This window comes from Argopecten irradians, unplaced genomic scaffold (genome assembly GCF_041381155.1).
Source record: "Argopecten irradians isolate NY unplaced genomic scaffold, Ai_NY scaffold_0555, whole genome shotgun sequence".
NCBI classification, from domain to species: domain Eukaryota; kingdom Metazoa; phylum Mollusca; class Bivalvia; order Pectinida; family Pectinidae; genus Argopecten; species Argopecten irradians.
Genome location: NW_027188022.1, coordinates 1 through 25,008, shown reverse-complemented (window position 1 = coordinate 25,008; position 25,008 = coordinate 1). Strand labels below are relative to the sequence as shown.

The following is a 25,008-nucleotide window of genomic DNA, read 5'->3' as shown; positions in this document are numbered from 1 at the left end:
TTCTGATGCACTCCCGAAAGGAGGATCTATGTTCTTCGGGTAATGCACTGGACTTTGCCCTCTCATGCAAAGATAAATTGATATCAGGTGTTTGAATGAGCCATGGTGATACATCCGATACGGTGTACTCGTCAATGGTGTCGAAATTTATATTTAGTTCCTGCAAAAACTTTGAAATTCTGATGCCAAATGTTGGTATGAGCTTTTGATTTTGTCTGAATATGTCTTGGTGTTGTGGATTAAATACAAGATCGAATGCGGGGTTTTTGGGATTTGATTTCAGTTGAGCAGAGTACTGTAAGGATAATTTCTTTCGTCGATCGTCTAGAGATGGCTCATAACTTCCACATGGAGACTCTTCACAGGTGTTGTTCGAAAAGCTCCAAGTGCCAGACGCAGTCCCTGATTCTGGATAGGGTCAAGCATCTTTTTTTGTTTGATTGATTAACGTCCTATTAACAGCTATGGTCATGTAAGGACGGCCTCCCATGTATGCGGTGTGTTGCGTGTATGTTGTGTGAGGTGAGTGTTTTGGGAGACTGCGGTATATTCATGTTGTGTCTTCTTGTATAGTGGAACTATTGCCCTTTTTATAGTGCTATATCACTGAAGCATGCCGCCGAAGACACCAAGCAACACACCCCACCCGGTCACATTATACTGACAACGGGCGAACCAGTCGTCCCACTCCCTGTAATGCTGAGCGCTAAGCAGGAGCAGAAACTACCACTTTTATAGACTTTGGTGTGTCTCGGCCAGGGGACAGAACCCAGAGCCTTCGTCACAGGGGCGAACGCTCATCTCAAGGCCAAAAGTGAGGCGGTGCCAAGGGAGGCATTAGGAAAGATAAAGTCAGTTAGAAAGAAGAGAAAAGATAAGATCCTAAATTTAGTCGCCTTTTACGATCATGCAATAGGGGCAGCAGGTACAATTCTAACGCCCTACCTGCAGGGCAGGTCAAGCATCTGTAGATAGGAGCTGCAAGCCGATCCATAGACAATCGAGCCGTAGTCAAGTTTTGATCTAATAAGTGATACGCAGAAGCATTTCACGGTCTGCACCCCAATCAGAATGGGACAGAACACGTAGAATGTTCAGCGCCTTCCAGCACTTATCCTTAAAGATGCTCCACCGCTGACAAATGGAATTTTTTCAATATTAAAAACAGGAGCAGACGATTTAGTATTTTTCTTCAGTTACAAAAGTTACTTACTTTACACCATTACCACCATTGAAAAGTTTGAGCATCTAATTTTACTTCAAGTTTAAAATATGAAAAATAATAAATTGCATCCAGAAAAAATCGCACCACTATGTCCTATATGAAATGAACTACTGAATGCGCATGTACCAAAGGCAAAATAAATTATTTTGTATTATTTTTTGTGTTAATTAGACTTTTATATACACGATTAAACACTAATTATTGTTCAAATGATGAATATCATTTTTGGTCTGTCGGCGGTGGAGCATCTTTAAGGTGTTTTATGTGTGGAACAAAGGACAGTTTCGAATCAAATATTAATCCAAGAAATTTAGTTTGTTCAACTACTGGAATTTTAATTCCATTGAGTGTGAGGTCAGGATCATTGTGTGGTTTTTGTTTTTGACAGAAGTGCATACAGACAGTTTTTGATCTTGAAAATCTAAAGCCATTTTCGTCAGCCCAATTTTGTCTAAACATTGTTGTAGTTGTCGTTCTATAGTGTGCATGTTTTTTCATCTGTAACATATCAAAAAATCATCCACAAATAGAGACCCTTCCGTAGATTGGCCAAGACATTTAGTTATGCTGTTAATTTTTAATTCCGTAGATTGGCCAAGACATTTAGTTATGCTGTTAATTTTTAATCCAAAAAGTGTGACGGACAGGATACCACCCTGGGGGACGCCCATCTCCTGTGTTTCTGTTTCTGAATAAGTTGAACCCGTTCGACAGCCTGTCAGATATGAAATTTGAAATAAACTTTGGCAAATTACCACGTATACCGATATCATGGAGATCGTTCATGATTCCATATTGCCAAGTTGTGTCGTCTTTTCAAGGTCAAAGAATACGGCCACAAGATGTTTTTTCTTGGCAAATGCTTCTCGTATAATTGTTTCTAGTCTAACTAAGTGGTCTACCGTTCCCCTGCGGTTTCTAAAGCCGCTTTGTAAAGGACTTAATATATTGTTTGATTCCAGGAACCAAACTAATCCAGTATTTATCATACGTTCTAGAGTTTTACAAATACAACTCGTCAATGGAATAGGACGATAGTTATTGGCATCAGTAGCATCTTTCCCGGGCTTCGGAAGGGGTATAATAGTAGATTCCTTCCAAGACTCGGGAATTTTGCCAGAAGAGTAAACTTGATTAAATATAGTTAAAAGACATTTTAGTGAAGAATCTGGTAATTGTTTTAAAAAACATATATGGAATTTCGTCTGGTCCAGCTGCCGAGTCCTTTTATTTCTCAAGGGACTCGAGCAATTCTGGTATCTCAAAAGGCCTATTCTAACTTTCACTATTTGGAGGTGACCGAGTGGGGTGTGTTGCTTGGTGTCTTCGGCGGCATGCTTCAGTGATATAGTACTATAAAAAGGGCAACAGTTCCACTATACAAGAAGACACAACACGAACATACCGCAGTCTCCCAGTACACTCACCTCGCACAACATACACGCAACACACCGCATACATGGGAGGCCGTCCTTGCATGACCATAGCTGTTAATAGGACGTTAATAAATCAAACAAACAAACAAACAAACTATTGGAGGATTTAAAATTAAGACGTCTCTTTTCCTTTTCTTTTTAAATTTTTTGAATTTTTTGGAATGATTTTTGAAGGATGAATTTTTAGCAAAATTTTTGGCAAAAGCGTCAGCTATTTCGGATTTTGAATAAAATATTCTATTTATATTAATGAGATGGGAGGATGGTATTGCTTTTCTTTTCCCACTGATTTTACCAATCATTTCCCAAACTTTCTTCGAAGATGTATTGGAATTAATTTTTGAGACATACTCTTTCCAAGTACTTTTCTTGTCGGATTTGATAGACCTTCGAGCTTTTGCTCACCAAATTTTAAAATTGTTATAGTTTGAGACGGTTGGCGAAGCCAAGTACCGCCTCAGAGCGGAATTTCTACCAGATCTATTGATAAATGAATCATCTGAGAGACGTAACTTTGTAGGTTTTGGCACGGATTTTGGTATGGTTTTTATAGCGATAGAAGTGAGCGCTTCTGTGAAAATTTTAATGGGGTCATCGAGGTTCAAAAATTTATCCTCGATGAGCTCCTCTGCGCACATGTTTTTAAATTGATCCCAGTCCGCCTTATGTAGATTCCAACGAGGAATAGGCTCCTCAAGTTTTTGTGACCCTATGTTTTTAAGTATAATTGGAAAGTGATCGCTCCCACAAAGATCGTCGTTGACCATCCAATCATAATCCAGAAGAATTGATGGATGGCACAACGATAGATCAATGTGGGTAAGCGAGCCAGAGGCAGGGTGTAAATATGTTGGGGCATTGGTGTTATAAAGACATAAGCTGTTTTTATTAATAAACTCTTCGATACGTCTACCTCTATCGTCAGTGCCTGGGGAGCCCCAGAGGCTATTATGACCGTTAAAGTCACCCATGATAATATATGACTCTGGTAGTTGTGATACGATATTACTCAGTTCATCACAACTAAATGCAGTATTTGGAGGTAAATTTATAGAACAGACTGTTATTTTTCGGTGAAGAGTTGCGCTTATAGCAACAGCTTGTAAGGTGGTATTTAGCTGAATGTGTCTGTGAGGGACGTTTTTATGCACAGCCACACCACCTGCTGCGCGGCCACCTGTTGTTGGAGTTTTTGTGTATAGTGTAAATTGTCTGAGATTGATGGTGTCTTTCAGCATTAATTCTTGAAGGCAGAATATGGATGTTTTTTTTTATTTGTATAAGATGTTTTAATTCTTCTATGTTCCCTTTAAATCCGCGTATGTTCCATTGTATGATAGTGTTTGTCTCTATGTTGGTACCTGAGGGTAGTTTGTAGGATCGAAAGGACAACTTGAAGTAGGTTGTTTGGTGGCGATAAATGAGTTGTCACCAAACTCGATGTTGTCCGATAGGATAGGGTCATCTGATCCCTTACTGGGTTTGTTGTTTAGTGCAGGGAGCCTAGCCAGTTTTACCTTGGTGGTTTTGGTCTGGCGTTGCTCCTGCGGTGGTGTATTTGCTGGACGCTTGGCTTTATCAGAAAGTTTTTTTAACGTCAATAGACGGTGAAGATATAGCACGTCTATGACGAGCGGCGGTAACTTTTTTTCTGATGTTCGGTGTTTGAATTTGGTGTTGAGTAAGTCCTGGAGACGCCGGTCGAATTAGCGTGCCCGACTTGAACCTGTTGGGGTCCCTCATGATTACTTTGCAGGCCTTAGCATCAGCCATATCTGGGACATCATTGTCCCAGTTAGGCTTGTCAGCCAAGGCCTGGACCGACGCATGTTTGACGGTGACACTGTCAACAGGCGTCTTTGCGCGAGTGATCTGAGCATAGGTTGCCACATTCAGGTCTGAACACTCGACTATCCTCCTAGCTTCGGGGAAAGAGACACCTCGGGTATATTTGACCCGTAATATCTCCCTCTCCCGAGTCCAGACAGGACAGGTGCGAGCAGACGCAGCATGGTCATCCCCGCAATTGACGCAGTGACGGTTGACAATGTCACATTTTTCTTTTTCGTCGTGACCTTTACTAATTGCTGTCATGATGGCCGTACCTCTGGCAGTTACGGCACCTCAATGGATTTGGTATGTAGATGGTAACCAACAGTTACGTTCTGTGGTAACGTTGGTGTTGCGAACGTCAATATAAACGTGTGTGTTGGGACCAAGTTCCCACTCTTTCTGGTCATCTTTTGGAAGTATGACAGTATGTCGGCCTTATTGTCATTGCGCATGGCTGGGCACCTGATTACCCTCTTGCTGCAATTCAATGATGAGTGTGGTTTTACACACAGTAAGGCCGGACATGACCAGAAACTGTGGGAATGTGTTTGTTGTACCGCTTTTTGTTTGTTGATTTGTGGTTGATTTCTTTTGGGGAGATTTTGGTTATAGTTCATTTTGTTTGTTTTTGGAAGCCATCTTTTAGAGTTTATTACGCTTGCTGTGCATCCACCTCGGAGCCCAACAGGGGGACACTCATGATGACATGGATATCCAATGTCCAAGTGTCAGGGATACACAGGTAGTCCTGCTCCTGCGGTGGTAATCGGAAGAATATTGGAACGAACATAATTCAAATCAAGCTTGCGACAGCACGCTCGCAGATTAATAATAAATATTATGTTCGGTGTACGTACACCCTGGAGACAAGATCGATCAGATTCCCGAAGACAATCCAATTATTAAACTCACGATTGATGTTAGGCTTGTCAGCCAAGGCCTGGACCGACGCATGTTTGACGGTGACACTGTCAACAGGCGTCTTTGCGCGAGTGATCTGAGCATAGGTTGCCACATTCAGGTCTGAACACTCGACTATCCTCCTAGCTTCGGGGAAAGAGACACCTCGGGTATATTTGACCCGTAATATCTCCCTCTCCCGAGTCCAGACAGGACAGGTGCGAGCAGACGCAGCATGGTCATCCCCGCAATTGACGCAGTGACGGTTGACAATGTCACATTTTTCTTTTTCGTCGTGACCTTTACTAATTGCTGTCATGATGGCCGTACCTCTGGCAGTTACGGCACCTCAATGGATTTGGTATGTAGATGGTAACCAACAGTTACGTTCTGTGGTAACGTTGGTGTTGCGAACGTCAATATAAACGTGTGTGTTGGGACCAAGTTCCCACTCTTTCTGGTCATCTTTTGGATCCCCCCCCAACGGATTGTATGACAGTATGTCGGCCTTATTGTCATTGCGCATGGCTGGGCACATGATTACCCTCTTGCTGCACCTTTCAATGATGAGTGTGGTTTTACAACACAGTAAGGGCCGGACATGACCAGAACTGTGGGAATGTGTTTGTTGTATCCGCTTTTTGTCTTGTTGATTTGTGGTTGATTTCTTTTGGGGGATTTTGGTTAATAGTTCATTTTGTTTGTTTTTTGGAAGCCATCTTTTTAGAGTTTATTACGCTTGCTGTGCATTCCACTCGGAGCCCAACAGGGGGGGACACTCATGATGACATGGATATCCAATGTCCAAGTGTCAGGGATACACAGGTAGTATAATCGGAAGAATATTTTGAACGAACATAATTCAAATCTAAGCTTGCGACAGCACGCTCGCAAGATTAATAATAAATATTAGTCCGGTGTACGTAACACCCACAAGAACGATCAAGATTCAAGACAATCAAATTAAACTCACGATTGATTACAGGCAAAATATCAGGTCTCTAGACCCCTCCTAGTTATTCTCAAGAAGTTGTTTAAAAACTGTTTAAGCCTATTTGACCCCTGTGACCTTCAAATGAAGATCAAGGTCATTGATTTGAACTTGATAGCCCTTCATCCAAGCATGTCACAGGCCCAATATCAGGTCTCTAGGCCTCTTAGTTATTCAAAAGAAGTTGTTTAAAAGATTTTTAGCCAATTTGACCCCTGTGACCTTAAATGAAGGTCACGGTCATTTACTAGAGCCCTTCATCCCATCATGCTTTCTTGGTCTTGAGAAGAAGTCGTTTAAAGATTTTAGCCTATTTGATCCCTGTGACCTTGAATGAAGATAAAGGTCATTAATTTGAACAAACTTGGTAGCCTTTCATCCCAGCATGCTGCAGCCCCAATATCGGTACTCTGGGCCTTCTGGTTCTTGAGAAGAAGTTGTTTAAAGATTTTAGCCTTTTTGACCCCTGTGACCTTGAATGAAGATCAAGTTCATTCATTTACACAAATTTAATAGCCCTACATCCAAGCATGTTACGGGCCATATATCAGGTCTCTATGCCTCTTAGTTATTCACAAGAAGTTGTTTAAAGGATTTTTTAGCCTATTTGACCCATGTGACCTTAAAATGAAGGTCAAGGTCATTCACTTGAACAAACTTGGTAGCCCTTCATCCCAGCATGCTACAGGCTAAATATCGGTACCCTGGGCCTTTCGGTTATTTAGAAGAAGTCGTTTGAATGAAAAGTTTACGCACGGCGGACGGCGGGTCCTTCCCTAATCCTAATGATGTTTCACACCAAATATGGATGAAATCAACCCAAGGATGAAGGAGAAGTAGGATTTTAAAGTTTAAAATAAGAAAATTTGCCCTTTTGGGGCCCCACCCCTCAGCCCCTAGGGGTTGGACCAAGCTCATTTATATAAAAAATGATTGCCCTTCCCCAATGATGTTTCACACCAAATATGGATGTAATCCACTCTAGGGTTAAGGAGGGGTAGGCTTTTGTATAAATAGTTTTACGCACGACGCACGCGACGGACAAAACACGATGTTAACCTCGCACAACATACACACAACACACCGTATACATGGGAGGCCGTCCTTACTTGACCATGGCTGTTAATAGGACGTTAATTAATCAAACAAACAAACCAATAGTGATGTACTGATGATCAGTGTCAATAAACAACGGGGACGAAATTGGATGTCTGGAAGTACATCAGATTCCACAAAGATGAAAATGAACCTACGACAAAAAATGTGTAAATTATGCCGAAAATCCTAAAACATACCGGTTTCGTTAAAGACCATCAAATCCCTAAAATAAATAAATCATCAAACTGGTTTCACAGCGAAAATTAGTTGTAATAGATCTAGTAGTGATTTTAATTATTGAAATTATTTAATGATTATTAAATTATTTTCCGAATTTTTATCACAATATCTGACGAAAGACATATGAAAACTCACTCACTTTGAATGCTTGCTAAACAGTCAAGTTCCCATGAATGAGAGGGCAATTCACTTGTACTCGTTCTTTTGATATATATGTATAATTCATGTTTCTTTTTCAGGTAATACAATAAATTTCCGTGTTCATATGGAACACGGCATGCTCTTCCAAGATCAGGGTTGCTCAATACATCCAAAGATACCACAAAACCTTCAGTACAAACAACATTGTCATTCAAAAAAGATGGCAGTACTTCCAGGGGCAATGCTAGTCTTTATATGGGCATTTAAGTAATGAAAGAAAATCAAAGATCACCGATACCCTGCAGAAGATTAAAGTTGGGAGGATGCTTCCAGTGAGCCTGGTGGGGAATGAATATTTTGTTTCAGTTGTAAAAGAAGTAGATCACACAATGTTGCATATCATTTACTTAAGTATCAAGAAAAAATCTACAAAAACTAATTTTGAATTACAGAATCCATATATAAAAGCCATCACATTGCTAATGTTAAGTGCGAGTGCCAATAATTATTAGTATTGAAGATGCTCCGCTGCCGACGGACCATAAACGATACTCATTATTTGAACTATAATTGGTGTTTTAATCGTGCATATGCATGTCTAATTAACACAAAAAAATTATACGAAAAGATTTATTTTGCTTTTGGTGCATGCGCAATCAGTACTTCATTCCATATAGGATATAGTGCCACAGAATTTTTTCGGGATGCAAAAATTTTTTGATATTTTTATGTTAGTTTGTTTGTTTGTGTTTTACAACTAAGGTCATTTTTGTTTGTTTGTGTTTTACAACTAAGGTCATTTTTAGGGCCAAACTACAAGTCATGCATTAATATCAGGATAAAAGATCAGGGTAGGTAAAAAGGCAAGTAAGGATTAAAACCACAGATTGTAAAGGAAACGTTATTATCGAGTTATGATAAAAAAAGGTGGTTGCATGGGGCATAAAAAGAGGTAGTTTTGGCTAGCAAACACACGAGGAAAACTCATGCACAATGTTTGATGAAAACGATGAAATGTTGAGTTGATACGATGAAATGATGAGAAAACGTTCATATTTATCTGAAATACCGATTTCTTTGAGATAATTAAAAATACGATTATGTCTCACGACATTGAACATGTTGGAGTGAAATTTCAATGGTGGTAATGGTGTAAAGAAAGAAACTTTTGTAACGAAATAACAAGAGGGCCCAGAGAGCCTGTATCGCTCACCTGGTTTGTAATTCCAGGTAATGTTCTGAATACAGGTTCATTGTTTCTTTTCTGAAGGAATTTGAATATTTACCTATAATTCCCCTATTGGGTCCCACCCCTCCTGCCCTCAGGGGGTCAGAGCCAAAAGGATGCTGGTTACAATCAATGCAGAACTCTAGGTCTAGTAGCAATTTAAAGGAAATGTTGACGGACGGACGCCGCGCTATGACATAACCTCACCGGCCATTCAAGCCAGGTGAGCTAAAATACTAAATCGCCTGCTCCTGTATTTGATAGAGAACAAATACCGTTTGTCAGCTTTGGAGCATCTTTAATAATTAGGGTGTATGCCATATGGGCAAGGTTGGTTACAATTAGATTCTGATTCTAATAATAAGTGCCCGGTAGATATGCAGAAGCATTTCACGGTTTGCCTTCCAATCAGAATGGGAAAGAACATGTAAAAAATGTTCAGTGCCTTCGAGTACTTATCCTTCTGATGTTTGATATGCGAGACAAAGGACACTTTATAATCATATATTAGTAAATGACAAGGAAACTTACGTGAAACACCACAATATTACCAAGGAGAAATATATAGTGTTATTAACATAAATGAGTCAGCCGAGTAGCGAGGAAGGCATTAGAGAAGTACTCTGTGACAGAGGTTCAGTCGCATAACCACGAGAAGGCTACACGGAACCAAACAGTCAGTCCACTTTGGTTGCAACACAGGATGGGAAGGATTACTGCCTCAAAGGCCCATAATGTATTAACCAGAATAGACACAACATCTCCAGACAATCTCACCAAGAGAGTCATGGGATGATGGGGTATTGAGCATGAGGATGAATGCAGACTCGCTTATACCAGGCATTGCGTAAACTAGCATATTCAATTCCAATGTGAAGAGGCAGAATTTAATGTAAACCCAAAGTATCCCTTTCTAAGAGCCAGTCCTGATGGGATTGTCAATTGCCAGTGCTGTGGGAAAGGAACTCTATAAATAAAATGTCCCTACAAATACCGAAACGACACAGTATGCAGCTGTAACGGACTTTTGTTTGGATGCTGACTTGCACCTAAAGAAATCACATCGATATTATACAATTTTAGATAGCTGTTTGTGGGTTCAGATATTGTGACTTTGTGGTATACACCAAATGTAAGCCTTCTCCTTGCATGGTGATACAAAGTGATCAGAAGATGTGAACTGTTCATAGAGAACAACGTAAAGCGTCAACTGTTGACTCGTGAGGTTCTGAAATTAAATATGAATGTTAATTGAATGTATTCATAACAACAATGCATTGTTTAACCAATCACAGATAAAACAAGAGGTCCAATGGCCTTAACAGTCATCTGACTACCTTGGCAATACTATATCAATTAGATATAGTGTCATGGTAGCCATCTTCGATTTCGGATCAACCAGAGATGTAACAATGTCGGGACCATGTCAGGATCATTTCATTCATGTTTCAGCCAAATAGTACCGATAAAACTTGAAAAGAAGTTCAAAATGTGTTTTCAAGATGGCAGCCATCTTGGATTTTTTATCAACACGAAAAATAACAACACTTTGTCGGGGCAATGTCAAGATCATTTCATGCAACTTGAAAAGAAGTTCAAAATGTGTTTTCAAGGTGGCGGCTGTGGCTGTTACGACTGGTTCACCCGTTGTCAGTATAATGTGACCGGGTGGGGTGTGTTGCTTGGTGTCTTCGGCGGCATGCTTCAGTGATATAGCACTATAAAAAGGGCAACAGTTCAACTATACAAGAAGACACAACATGAATATACCGCAGTCTCCCAAAACACACACCTCGCATAACATACACGCAACACATCGCATACATGGGAGGCCGTCCTTACATGACCATAGCTGTTAATAGGACGTTAATTAATCAAACAAACAAACAAACAAACATGGCAACATTACATACGACTTGCCAGCTAGAATGAGCAGAAAGTTTCTTGTGCACATTAAGAACATTATGTTCCTTTCAATTATTGAATGTACAATTAGTGTTAAAACAGCAACTGTAAACACGACTGTATCATTCCTCAGCATTCTCGTCAAGAGTCGTCTACTCGTATAAGATCATGTTTATGACAGGCTAAACAATTACCTGTAGAACATAACCACATTGTGAAAGTAAAAGTTTTTTTGTTTGTTTAATTAACGTCCTATTAACAGCTACGGTCATGTTAGGACGGCATCCCATGTATGCTGTGCTTGCGTATATGTTGTGCAAGGTGCGTGTTTAGGGAGACTGCAGTATATTCATGTTGTGTCTTCTTGTATAGTGGAATTGTTGCCCTTTTTATAGTGCTATATCACTGAAGCATGCCGCCAAAGACACCAAGCAATACACCCCACCCGGTCACATTATACTCAACATATGGGGATGCCCTCCTCGTGGCATCGGATCAGTTGTGTTTGCTCCTTGAGAAATTCCTTCGCTGGCGACCAGTCAGCGAAGCGAAAAACTACTTTCTGACAAGCAGTGGACGGTCCATAACCAGTTCCACTGTGTGTCAGGATCTAGAAAGAATGTTTTGGCTGGTCGGCTGGAAGAAGCAAGTGTCGGCGATACGTCTGCGGCAGTTTTCGGCAACTTTGGTAAAGTATCTATCTTCATGGATATTCCCTCATGAATTCCAATCTTATTTTGAATTTCCTTTATTGTGTTATTCCCGTTAAATTTTATTTCAACTAGGCTCGTCTAACATAAAACTGGGCCTAGATGCAGTAGCACTCCTCGATATTGAGACGTGAAAGTGAAAAACTGTTACAGTCCACTTTTACTGTTTGCTGTTAAGATTTGGTATTAATGAATAGAGATATTTCCAAAACTGCCACTTTCACCATTACCATAAAATAGGTCAACACTGTGACGTTTACCGGGTCCGATCCAGTCACAATTAACTGATGATCTATAGTGTCTATATTATGTACTGTTCCTATCAAATTACTCAGTGCAAATATATACAAATAATACACAGCTGATCTAGCTGTGATTCTATCTATCCCTAAATATTATGATTTACAATATCAATCCTACTGATCACTCAGTGCCTCTGAGTGATCATGATAACTTAACTTCAAAATATACAAACAGCATAAATCATACAGATCAGAATAATTATTAAATGATTAGCAACAACTACTGAATTATCTATAAGCCTATGCGAGTAGTCTCCCCTACCTCGGGTGATTCGATAATCCCTACTCGTACATATATAACCAGACTACGATAAAATCAATGTTATATTATCTATTAAGAACCTTTCCCTAAGGCCTAACACTACCGAGCTACCGAGTACTCAAAATCACTGTGCACTCACAGTACTCACTGCTACTGAGCACTCACGTTTACCGAGCACTCTCAGAGTAATCACTCCAGCAATGATTCACACACAATCATTACATATTACCGAGTACTCACAGAGTAATCACTAGTACTCTCAATGATTCATGTAAACGTAATCATTCAACGAGCAATCCCAAGGCTCAGTTTACAACTTACTCTCCAGAGTATATAACGCGGAGGAGGAAAGCCTTATTCAGGCACGTCAATCTCCGATCTCAACTCTACCGTAAGTTATTATCAACTGACGTATATAGGCAAGCCTTGTTCAGGCACATCTATATTTACCTTGTATTTACTTAGGTGCTTTCACTTCAGCAGCTCGTCCAACACTAAGAAAAAATCTCGTTGAAAACCGCGGCTTTATATACTGCCGGGCAACGACATTAGCGCCATCTATTTACAATAATCCTAGGCTCTAGAACGCTTAACTCACATATAGCTTAACATTACAAGCGTCTACTTGACGGCGAAACTAACAGACAAAATAGAGCAGACAGCGATTCCGGATAGCATGGTAATACAACCGTATTTCATCACACTACCCACGCCTCCGAGCAACACGTGTCCTCACGTGCCATTACAGATAACTATAAGATACAAAATAGATTAAAGATAAAGGATTTATTGGTGGTTGTGACAAAGAAAACGATCAATTTGTCGCGGGTAATCAGTAGGACCTATCCAGTGCCTCTGCCCCAAAGAATTCGCAATACTCCACCAGCTCGACATCTCGGCCGTTGTCCGAGTATCTGGTGGTCTTCGTAACAGTTTTTCTGTTCACAGGCTGCTGTCTTAGCTCTGGTTCATAGGGATCAGTCTGTGTTGATGCATCCGCTCTTTCAAAATTGGTCTGTGTAGGGATGGAACTACGTAGCTTCTTCGAAACAACTGGCATCGGAACCATATTGATCGGATCCTTAGGGTCCACCCTTCTCTTTGGTGCCATGACAGGAATCGGCCTCGTAGGTTTTCTTATTGCACGTCCTGCCAAGAGGCAGTCATCCTCGGAGGATGAATCATCATGCACAACGGATGAATCTGAAACTTCCCCGAGAAGATCACCAGGGTCTTGTCCCTTCCAGCTCTCCACATCGGTCTCTGGTGAGTGAGCTTTGCTAAGTGCGCCTGAAGTAGAAGGTTGAGCCTTCGGAGAGTTCTTAGAAGATAATGCAGTATTCAGACTCTTTCCAGCAGCTTTCGGAACATCTACTGTCGCATCATGGCGCTTCTGGTGCCTGGTCATATTAGTAGGTCTAAAAGTTTTGTAACTGCACTTGGGACAGGACAAGGTCTTTTTCTCCATAGTTTCAATTCCACATTTCAGAATATGTTCTTTCATATCGTCGATGTTTGCCGTCCTAAATGTACACATGGGGCATTTCTTTACCGGGGTTGTCTTGGTTTTCGCCATCTCGGATATCTGTAACAAGAAAGAGCCCTCAGTTACTTAACAGCATTAACATTTTAATAACGCGAAGTATAATCAGAATGCCACTTCGGTTTATGTCGCGTTCGCCTTGGGATTGCCCTGTCAGATTCACACTCATTCTCAACACATATGAGTTTCTTTTCTGATTCACTGACATTTTCTTGCTCATCACTCTCAGGCAAACTAGATTCAAAACATGACTCATCAACTTGAACTTGCACATCCTTGCGCTCAAAAGCTTCTGCTTTGCTCTCACCACGCAATACCTGAGGATGTTTCAATCTCATTCTATCAGCATGGATTACTTTAGGTTTCCCCTTGTACCCACATGAGACTCTGTAAGTCACATCTGTCAATCTAGCAAGTACCCTGAATGGTCCTCGCCAACGACTTGCTAACTTGTGCGTGGTGCCAGCTGGAATATTCGGGAAAAAGACATACACAGAATCACCGGACTCAAATTTGGTCCAAGACAGCTTCTGGTCATGATAACGCTTCTGTCGGAGCATCGCACCTTTTGAGTGTTTCCTTACTAACTCATGTGCAGTTTCCATTTTCTCTTTCAATTGCCAAGCCCACTGATTCTGGGGAATCGCTCTGATGTTCCTAGGCATTTCATACTGTATGTCTAATGGAGTACTCGTTTCCCTTCCTAGCATCATGGCGTTCGGAGAGCTTCCTGTTGTCTCATGCTCTGTGGAGCGATAGGCCATCATCACATATGGCAGGTGTTCGTCCCAATCCGTTTGATGGGTATCCACAAACGCACTCAGCATGGTTACGAGGGTTTTGTTGAATCTTTCAACCATGCCATCTGATTTTGGATGGTAGGGAGTGGTATGCGTCTTGTTGATCTGTAGCAATTTACACATCTCCCGGAACAACGCGCTCTCAAACTGAGATCCTTGATCTGAGTGAATGGCATAAGGAACACCAAACCTAGCAATCACTTCTTCAACGAGAATCCTGGCCACTGTCTGGGCTTCCATGTTCGGCATTGCAAAGCTTTCCGTCCACTTTGTGTAGTAGTCTGATATAACTAGTATATGCCGATTGCCCTGTTGTGTGAGGGGGAGTTCACACAAGATATCGATTGCAATTCTTTCCATGGGGAACCCTGACTCCACCATTTGCATAGGAGCTCGTTTAGTTTTACTTGGATTCTTTCTTTTACTGTACTGCGGGCATCCTATTACGTATTGTTTTACGTCTGCCTGTAACCCTGGCCAATAGAAACTCTGTCGGATTTTTGCCAAAGTCTTCTTTATTCCCAGGTGTCCCGAACTCCGATTGTCATGACTGTGAGTCAGCACGGTTCGTCTTTCCGATGCAGGTACAATTGCCTGTAGATTTGCCTCTGAATGGGGATTTTTCCGATACAACATGTCCTCATGTATCACCAGGGATTCAAAATTGTGCCCATAGTGTTTTCACCACTATGCTCCGGTCACCAATTTCTTTGTACGGAGGTTTTTCTCTCCTCCTTTCACCCATTCAACCACTACTGCAATATCAGCATCATCTTCCTGCTTCTGCTGAAGAGATGGCTTCATTTCAATTTTGTGATCTTTTGAATCCACCATTGCTACGGGATTGCAGGCCTCAACATTTGCAGTTGTCTCTGATTTGTTCTCCCACATGGGGTCAAACCCGCATTGTCGACATGGTATCCGACTCAATGCATCGGCATTGCGGTGTTGAGTTCCCGGCCTGTGTTTGATATCCATGTTGTAGGAACTCAGAACCTGTAGCCATCGGGCCATTTGCCCTTCTGGTGTCTTAAAATTGAGCAGCCAGCGCAGAGAACTGTGATCCGTTCTCACTGTAAACTTCCTACCGTATAGGTAGTGTTTAAAATATTTCACGAAGTGTACGACTGCCAACAACTCTTTTCTTGTTACACAGTAACTTCGTTCCGCTTTCGTCAGCGTACGACCTGCATAAGCAACTGGTCTTTCATTTCCATCAATGTTCTGTGAAAGAACTGCACCGATAGCTTTGTCGCTTGCATCGGTGTCCAAGATGAAAGGCTGCTTAAAATCTGGGTGAGCCAGTATGGGGGCATTAATCAAGTGATTCTTCAGGGTAGTGAATGCCTCCTGACAGGCTTCAGTCCACTCAAATGCCCTGCCCTTCTCAGTCAGTCTGTGTAGACAGCTCGCAATCTGTGAGAAGTTTCTGACAAATCTTCTGTAATATCCGCAGAAACCCAAAAATGATCTCACTTCCTTGGTATTCTTTGGAATGGGCCACTGCTCTACAATTTTCACTTTGTCATCATCAGTGGCTATACCTTTCTCAGATATCACGTGTCCAAGGTAGACTACCTCCTTTCCAAATAGTTGGCATTTCCGGCTCTTTAATTTCAGCCCTGCAACAGAGAGTCTCTCAAACACAGTTTGTAGATTTAGTAGCATATCATCAAAATCTTTTCCTACCACAATCACACATCATCCAAATAGATGAGGCAGATCTGCCATTGAAGTCCGGCCAACACAGTCTCCATTAACCGTTCGAATGTAGCTGGGGCAGACGTCAATCCGAAGGGCATCACCTGGAATTCATATAATCCAGTTCGAGTCGAGAAGGCAGTTTTAGGACGATCTTCGCTTTCCAGTTCAACTTGCCAGTATCCTGCATTGAGGTCGAGTGTAGAAAACCACGTACACCCTGACAAGTGATCCAGCGCCTCATCAATGCGTGGCAATGGATATGCATCATGCACGCTCACAGCATTGAGTTGCCTGTAATCAACGCAAAATCTGAGACTTCCGTCCTTCTTGCGTACCAGAACAATACCAGAAGACCATGGGCTGGTAGACTTCTGGATTACTCCTCGATCGAGCATATCCTTAACTTGTCTATCTACTTCAGAACTCAGATGTGCTGGTACTCTTCTGAGAGGTTGTTTGATGGGTCGAGCATCACCTGTTTCTATCTTGTGTTTTATGACTGTAGTCCGTCCAAGATCACTGTCGGATGCTGCAAACAAGTTACTATATTTCAATAGTAAAGCCTTGACCTTGTTGCTCTGTTCTGAAGTCAGATGCTCTTTTGATCTCTCTAATAGTTGATCCAAATCTTCTCGGAGTTTTCCTGTTTGTGCATCACTAGAGGATTGCACTGTCTCCATCACAGTCGATACAGGACTAGCATGAGCAACATTGGTTCCTGGGTAAATGGTTTGTGGATCCTCCTGCAGGTTCATGAGCCTCATTGGAACAGTAGTCTCGCTACTCACCAAGGATCGGGCTACCAGAGCTTTATCATTCTTCAGAAAGGAGTTGGTACCTTCTATAATAAGTGATTCATCCATCATCTGTTTACCCACAGGAAAATTAACTTTTCCAGTAATGATCATTTCGCTCTTACCAGGAATGGTTATCTTCTCAGTAGCGACAACTCGAAAACATCCAAGTGTTCCCTCGTACTTTGTGTCAACAGGCATATCGTCTAGAACAAGCGATCCACGTTTCAGATCAATCAGACCATTTCTTGATCTCAAGAAGTCAAGGCCAAGGATTCCTTCATTGCTTATTTGTGCAACTACTGCCTCAAAGTAAACATCCCTGCAGCCTTCAGGTTTTATCATAAAACCTCCCTGACCAAGGACTTTGAGTTCACTTCCATTAGCTGCCAAGACATCCTTTTTAACTTCTCTCAGTTTTGGTCTCCGCTCTTGTGGAATTCTCTCATACACTTCTTGTGACAAGATTGTCACAGTAGCTCCGGTATCGACCAACAGCTTTACATTGGTATGCTAAACTTCTGCATTGATATACAGTCCAGCCTCCTGAGCAGCAGAGGATACTCCGATTCCGGCTGATTGTTTACTCCTGCGCCTTCTTGTTCTAGTCCTGACTGGATTAGCAGCTCCATTTGATTTCTTATCCGATTTCTTTTTGAGCTGAGGACAATCCCTACGAAAATGTCCTGTTTCATGACACTTAAAACAGCGTCGCTCAAAGTTCGAATCCTTCCCACTTTGTTTTTGCTGATCGGGCTGATTTTTCACTCCCGATTGTAACTGGCTGATATCTCCTTGCATCTTTTCCAACTTCTGTTGGATACTTCTCAACATGGATTCCATCCCAGACTTCTCAGTCTCTACTGGATGGTTGGCATCAGTACCCTCAGTACTTGTATTCCTCAAATAGGCATGACCATCATTTCCATGTTTCTCTGCTTTCTTATAAGCCTCCAACTCAACAGCCAGATGAATCGCATCTGTAAGGTTCTCAGGTCTCGCTTGTTTAATGCGAATACGCATATCCGAATCAGCTAGTGATTCTAGAAACTGTTGCTTGGCCAAAGTTTCTCTCACTCCACCTTCAACAGTTGGATAGGTTAAATTAACTAACCTACGAATAGCTTGACCCAGCTCTGGAAGTGTTTCATTAGCCCTCTGCCTCCTTTCCAACAACTGTACTCGATAAAGTTCAGTTTGATTTGGTGGGGCAAATCTTTGTTCAAGAGCTCTCACCAATGAGAAATAGTGATCTTGCTTCCTGGTAGGTAAATCACCAAGTATACCCTGAGCTTGTCCTCTCAAACTCACAGCAAGATATAGTCCCATCTCATACTCTGACCAGCGATTAATTCGAGCACATGTCTCAAAATGAGACAAATAATCCCTCCATGGTGTCGTGCCATCATATGTAGAGGCTTTTACTGACACATGCTTTACATTGGGTTTCCTACTCAATGATTGGTCCTCATAATCACTATCATCCAAATCAGCGATCGACTTTGGATTCGTTCTCCTCCGCTGAGGGGAATAATAGCTTGATACATCTTCTTTCTCGATAAATCGAGCTGTACCTCTTTGATTTCTGTCTCGATAAGTGATATTGTCTGCTCTATCATCATCAAATCGCGAGGAAAGGGTGTTCTCCGAGAATCTCACCTTAGGAGTGCTCTCCCCTTTACTTCGGACTCCAAAATTTCCTTCGTGTGATGATTTCTTCAGTCTTTGCTGACTAGCAGACTCTCGCAGGCTCTGATTCTGAACATCTAGTTGGCGTAACTGTTCCTGCATTTTCTCTATCTCCCTATCAATCTCATGAGATGAAATATCTTCAGGCGTGCTCATACTGCTATATAAATCAGCAATATCTGCCTTTACCTCAGAAGTTCTGCCATCTGCATACATAGATGTTATACCAGAATCTCTATAATGACTGCTCCCCTTCGACATCTGTAGTTTTGGTGTAGAGTGAAATCCCTGTCCACTATCCTCACCAAAATCCATCTCAGAATTTCACAACTGAGTGCGAGATGTCTCATCAGAAATCATATTCACAATAATATAACAGTTAAATCTAAAATCACATTTTATTTAAAACTGAGTAATCGAACAGCACAAAAATATAGACAAGATCACCACCGCTGCCACCAAATTATGTGACGTTTACCGGGTCCGATCCAGTCACAATTAACTGATGATCTATAGTGTCTATATTATGTACTGTTCCTATCAAATTACTCAGTGCAAATATATACAAATAATACACAGCTGATCTAGCTGTGATTCTATCTATCCCTAAATATTATGATTTACAATATCAATCCTACTGATCACTCAGTGCCTCTGAGTGATCATGATAACTTAACTTCAAAATATACAAACAGCATAAATCATACAGATCAGAATAATTATTAAATGATTAGCAACAACTACTGAATTATATATAAGCCTATGCGAGTAGTCTCCCCTACCTCGGGTGATTCGATAATCCCTACTCGTACATATATAACCAGACTACGATAAAATCAATGTTATATTATCTATTAAGAACCTTTCCCTAAGGCCTAACACTACCGAGCTACCGAGTACTCAAAATCACTGTGCACTCACAGTACTCACTGCTACTGAGCACTCACGTTTACCGAGCACTCTCAGAGTAATCACTCCAGCAATGATTCACACACAATCATTACATATTACCGAGTACTCACAGAGTAATCACTAGTACTCTCAATGATTCATGTAAACGTAATCATTCAACGAGCTTTCCCAAGGCTCAGTTTACAACTTACTCTCCAGAGTATATAACGCGGAGGAGGAAAGCCTTATTCAGGCACGTCAATCTCCGATCTCAACTCTACCGTAAGTTATTATCAACTGACGTATATAGGCAAGCCTTGTTCAGGCACATCTATATTTACCTTGTATTTACTTAGGTGCTTTCACTTCAGCAGCTCGTCCAACACTAAGAACAAGAGGCCCAGAGGGCCTGTATCGCTCACCTGGTTTGTTATGCCAAGTAATGATCTGAATACAGGTTCATTGTTTCTTTTCTGAAGGAATTTTAATATTAACCTCTAAATCCCCTATTGGGCCCTATTTATAGGATTTACCTCTATTTCCCGTATTGGGCCCCACCCGTCCTGCCCCCGGGGTGTCAGAGCAAAAATTTATAAAGTTCTGTTCCCCTTCTCCCAAGGATGTTTGTGGCCAAATTTGGTTACAATCCATGTAGAACTCTATGACAAGTAGCGATTTAAAGGATTTCCCCTATTGGGCCCCGCCCCTCCTGCCCCCGGGTGGTCAGAGCCAAAATTTATACAAGTTCTGTTTCCCTTCCCCAAAGGATGTTTGTGGCCAAATTTGGTTACAATTCATGTAGAACTCTATGACTAGTAGCGATTCAAAGGAATTACCTCTATTTTTACTATTAGGCCCCGCCCTTCCTGCCCCTGGGGGACCAGAGCCAAAATTTATACAAGTTCTGTTCCCCTTCCCCCAAGGATGTTTGTGGTTTACATTTGGTTACATTCCATTCAGAACTCTATGACTAGTAGCAATTTAAAGGATTTACCTCTATTTCCCTTATTGGGCCCCGCCCCTCCTGCCCCCGGGGGACCAGAACCAAAATTTATACAAGTTCTGTTCCCCTTCCCCCAAGGATGTCTGTGGCTAATTTTGGTTACAATCCATGCAGAACTCTAGGACAAATAGCGATTTAAAGGATTTAGCTCTATTATCCCTATTTGGCCCCGCCCCTCCAGCCCCCGTGGGGCCAGAGCCAAAATTTATACAAGTTCTGTTCCCCTTCCCCTAAGGATGTTTGTGGCTAAATTTGGTTACATTCCATTCAGAACTCTATGACTAGTAGCGATTTAAAGAATTTACCTCTATTATCCCTATTTGGCCCTGCCCCTCCAGCCCCCGGGGGGCAAGAGCCAAAATTTATACAAGTTCTGTTCCCATTCCCCCAAGGATGTTTGTGGCTAATTTTGGTTACAATCCATGAAGAACTCTATGACAAGTAGCGATTTAAAGGATTTACCTCTATTTCCCCTATTGGGCCAAGCCTCTCCTGCCCCCGGGGGTTCAGAGCCAAAATTTATACAAGTTTTGTTTCCCTTCCCCCAAGGATGTTTGTGGCCAAATTTGGTTACAATTCATGTAGAACTCTATGACTAGTAGCGATTTAAAGGATTAACCTCTATTTCCCCTATTGGGCCCCGCCCCTCCTGCCCCCGGGGGACCAGAGTCAAAATTTATACAATTTCTGTTTCCCTTCCCCCAAGGATGACTGTGGCCAAATTTGGTTACATTCCATTCAAAACTCTATGACAAGTAGCGATTTAAAGAATTTACCTCTATTTCCCCTATTGGGCCCCGCCCCTCCAGCCCCCGGGGGGCCAGAGCCAAAATTTATACAGTTCTGTTTCCCTTCCCCAAAGGATGTTTGTGGCCAAATTTGGTTACATTCCATTCAGAACTCTATGACTAGTAGCGATTTAAAGAATTTACCTCTATTATCCCTATTGGGCCCCGCCCCTCCAGCCCCGGGGGCCAGAGCCAAAATTTATACAAGTTCTGTTTCCCCTCCCCCAAGGATGTTTGTGGCCAAATTTGGTTACAATTCGTGTAGAACTCTATGACAAGTAGCGATTTAAAGGATTTACCTCTATTTCCCCTATTGGGCCCCGCCCCTCCTGCCCCCCGGGGACCAGAGCCAAAATTTATAGAAGTTCTGTTTCCCTTCCCCCAAGGATGTTTGTAGCCAAATTTGGTTACATTCCATTCAAAACTCTATGACTAGTAGCGATTTAAAGAATTTACCTCTATTTCCCCTATTGGGCCCCGCCCCGCCCCTCCTGCCCCCGGGGGGTCAGAGCCAAAATTTATACAAGTTCTGTTCCCCCTCCATCAAGGATGTTTGTGGCCAAATTTGGTTACAATCCATGCAGAACTTTAGGACAAGTAGCGATTTATAGGATTTACCTCTATTTCCCCTATTGGGCCCCGCCCCTCCTGCCCCCGGGGGATCAGAGCCAAAATTTATACAAGTTCTGTTCCCCTTCCCCCAAGGATGTTTGTGGCCAAATTTGGTTACAATCCATGCAGAACTCTAGGACAAATAGCGATTTATAGGATTTACCTCTATTTCCCCTATTGGGCCCCGCCCGTCCTGCCCCCGGGGGGTCAGAGCCAAAATTTATACAAGCTCTGTTCCCCTTCCCCCAAGGATGTTTGTGGCCAAATTTAGTTACAATCCATGCAGAACTCTATGACTAGTAGCGATTTAAAGGAAATGTTGACGGACAGACGGACGACGGACGGACGGACGGACGGACGGACGGACGACGGACGCCGCGCCATGACATAAGCTCACCGGCCCTTCGGGCCAGGTGAGCTAAAAATCTCGTTGAAAACCGCGGCTTTATATACTGCCGGGCAACGACATTAGCGCCATCTATTTACAATAATCCTAGGCTCTAGAACGCTTAACTCACATATAGCTTAACATTACAAGCGTCTACTTGACGGCGAAACTAACAGACAAAATAGAGCAGACAGCGATTCCGGATAGCATGGTAATACAACCGTATTTCATCACAACACCACCTTTCTCTACGATAGATTAAATACGTAATGTCATAGCTAACCATATTTAGTGAAATGAACAGTAATATAAAAGGCTTTATTCGGAAACCTCCGCGATTGGTCCGTTATTTATTCCTAATATTTTCTTAATATATTGCTGCACCATGGTGACTTGTTTGTTTGTTTGTTTGATTCATTAACGTCCTATTAACAGCTATGGTCATGTAAGGACGGCCTCCCATGTTTGCGATGTAATGCGTGTATGTTGTGTGAGGTGCGTGTTTTGGGAGACTGTGGTATGTTCGTGTTGTGTCTTCTTGTATAGTGCTATATCACTGATGCATGCCGCCGAAGACACCAAGCAACACACACCACTCGGTCACATTATACTGACAACAGGCGAACCAGTCGTCCCACTCCCTGTATGCTGAGCGCCAAGCAGGAGCAGAAACTACCACTTTTATAGACTTTGGTGTGTTTCGACCAGGGGACAGAACCCAGAGCCTTCCTCACAGGGGGCGAACGCTCAACTCAAGGCCTAAAGTGAGGCGGTGCCAAGGGAGGCATTAGGAAAGATAAAGTCAGTTAGGAAGAAGAGAAAACATAATATCCTAAATTTAGTCGCCTTTTACGATCATGCAATAGGGGCAGCAGGTACAATTCTAACGCCCTTCCTGCAGGGCCCACCATGGTGATATTTTAGGACAGCAACATATACGATATTTTGTTTACGCACTTGACAGTTCATTTTGTGCAAACCTACTGTACCGTGCTTACTTGAATGCTGCAGTATGCCCAACGAAGAGAGGAGTATATCGTGTCAAATTAAGGTCAGCGTTAACAGGTGGTCATTTCGTCTCTAGTAACATTCGTTACATTACAGTATAGTGTTGTCTGTTATATTGATGTTCTGTCATACCGAAATATTAATTCTTCTTTCTGTTTGATTCATTCTCAACTTTGTTTCTGTAATGATATAACATTTATTATGAATTCCGGATATTTGGTCCGTTCCGGAACTATCTAACAGCCATATGCTTCGATAATTAGGCAACGCCAAAGCACATGGTCAGACCTACCTGATGGACGCCGCCATGCTGTAATTGTCTAGAGTTTAAGTTGGTTAATAAACCATTTACTGAGAATGAACTTGATTCATTGATTGTTACATGGTGTCAGAAGATGGAGCACAGGTTTGTTTGTTTGTTTGAGTTTTACGGCCCATCGACATCTAATGTCATTTAGGGCCAAACTACAAGTCATGCAATAATATCAGGATAAAAGATCAGGGTAAGAAAAGGCAAGTAAGGACTAAAACACAGATTGTAAACATTTATTTGATAAAAAAAGGTTTGCATGGGATAAAATAGTTTTTGCTAAACCACATGAGAAAACTCATCGATGAAATGTTGAGTTGATACGATGATATGATGAGAAAACGTTTGTACTGTTATCACAGTTAGAATGGTACATATAGCGTGCGGTATAGAGCAAGTCAGAGATTTGAGTGAGAGTTACTCCCCTTGAATCGACAGGTGGCGCTCTCTCCATGCCATTACAGTATGGCCGCCATATACGAAGAAGAAATGTGTGTGTAAACAAAACAATCAAAATTAGCTACCTTAGAAGTATCACCTATGTAAGTTTTTATTGGTATTGTGTAATATAAACACTTATAAAGAGAAATATATCTATCTGTAGAACTATCATTTCAGTTTAATGTAATAATTTCTGATGTGTAGACAATCGTTCGACGCCTCGTGGTATAACTTCTCCGACCACGTGGTTTACATAAAACTTCGTGACAACATAATAGTGTACTACATTGTATATCATTATAATAATTTACTGCATATCTACAGTTAATATGTTCATAATACTCAAATTTCTAGTATTATTTCTTTGTTTATCATTGCTGGAATTACCGTATTTGTCATAATATACTCAGTGTTTACGATATTGGTTTGTAACAAATTGTAAGAATACGTTTGTTTACTTCACAGCTTTTACGATGTCTTGATGGAATAAAGGCAAAATTAACCTGTCAAGCTTCGTTGACTTTCTGTCTAATCGACCAAACGCATCTGGAAAATTGTGGCAGAACAGTAAAAGATAGCACCTTCAACGGTAACTAATCATCCCGAATTGGCCGGACACATTAAAATCAAGATGGCCGACAGCAACACAAGAGTGAAAGAAGATGAGGATGCCAGAACAAGAACAATCAAAGTACTGAAAGTACTAAATGGCTCGGTCTCGATTATTGGAGGAATATATTTCTAAAGTCAACACTTTTTTTGGACA

The 25,008-nt window shown here is 41.6% G+C and overlaps 1 protein-coding gene and 1 long non-coding RNA gene across 2 annotated transcripts; one reads left to right on the top strand and one right to left on the bottom strand.

The window, feature by feature from the left end:
- Positions 1–12,575: 12,575 nt before the first annotated feature.
- LOC138312993 (uncharacterized) lies at positions 12,576–22,719 on the bottom strand. The gene is made up of 2 exons (XM_069253682.1): positions 20,034–22,719; positions 12,576–13,856 (listed from the first exon to the last, which is right to left on the bottom strand). Exon 2 carries the CDS (start codon positions 13,845–13,847, stop codon positions 13,104–13,106), a length of 744 nt encoding a protein of 247 aa, XP_069109783.1. The 5' UTR covers positions 13,848–13,856; positions 20,034–22,719; the 3' UTR covers positions 12,576–13,103.
- A 1,508-nt stretch (positions 22,720–24,227) lies between these two features.
- On the top strand, positions 24,228–24,752 carry LOC138312994 (uncharacterized). Its single transcript, XR_011207115.1, has 2 exons — positions 24,228–24,343; positions 24,708–24,752. It is a non-coding gene; the product is annotated as an uncharacterized lncRNA (long non-coding RNA).
- The last annotated feature ends 256 nt before the right edge of the window (positions 24,753–25,008 follow it).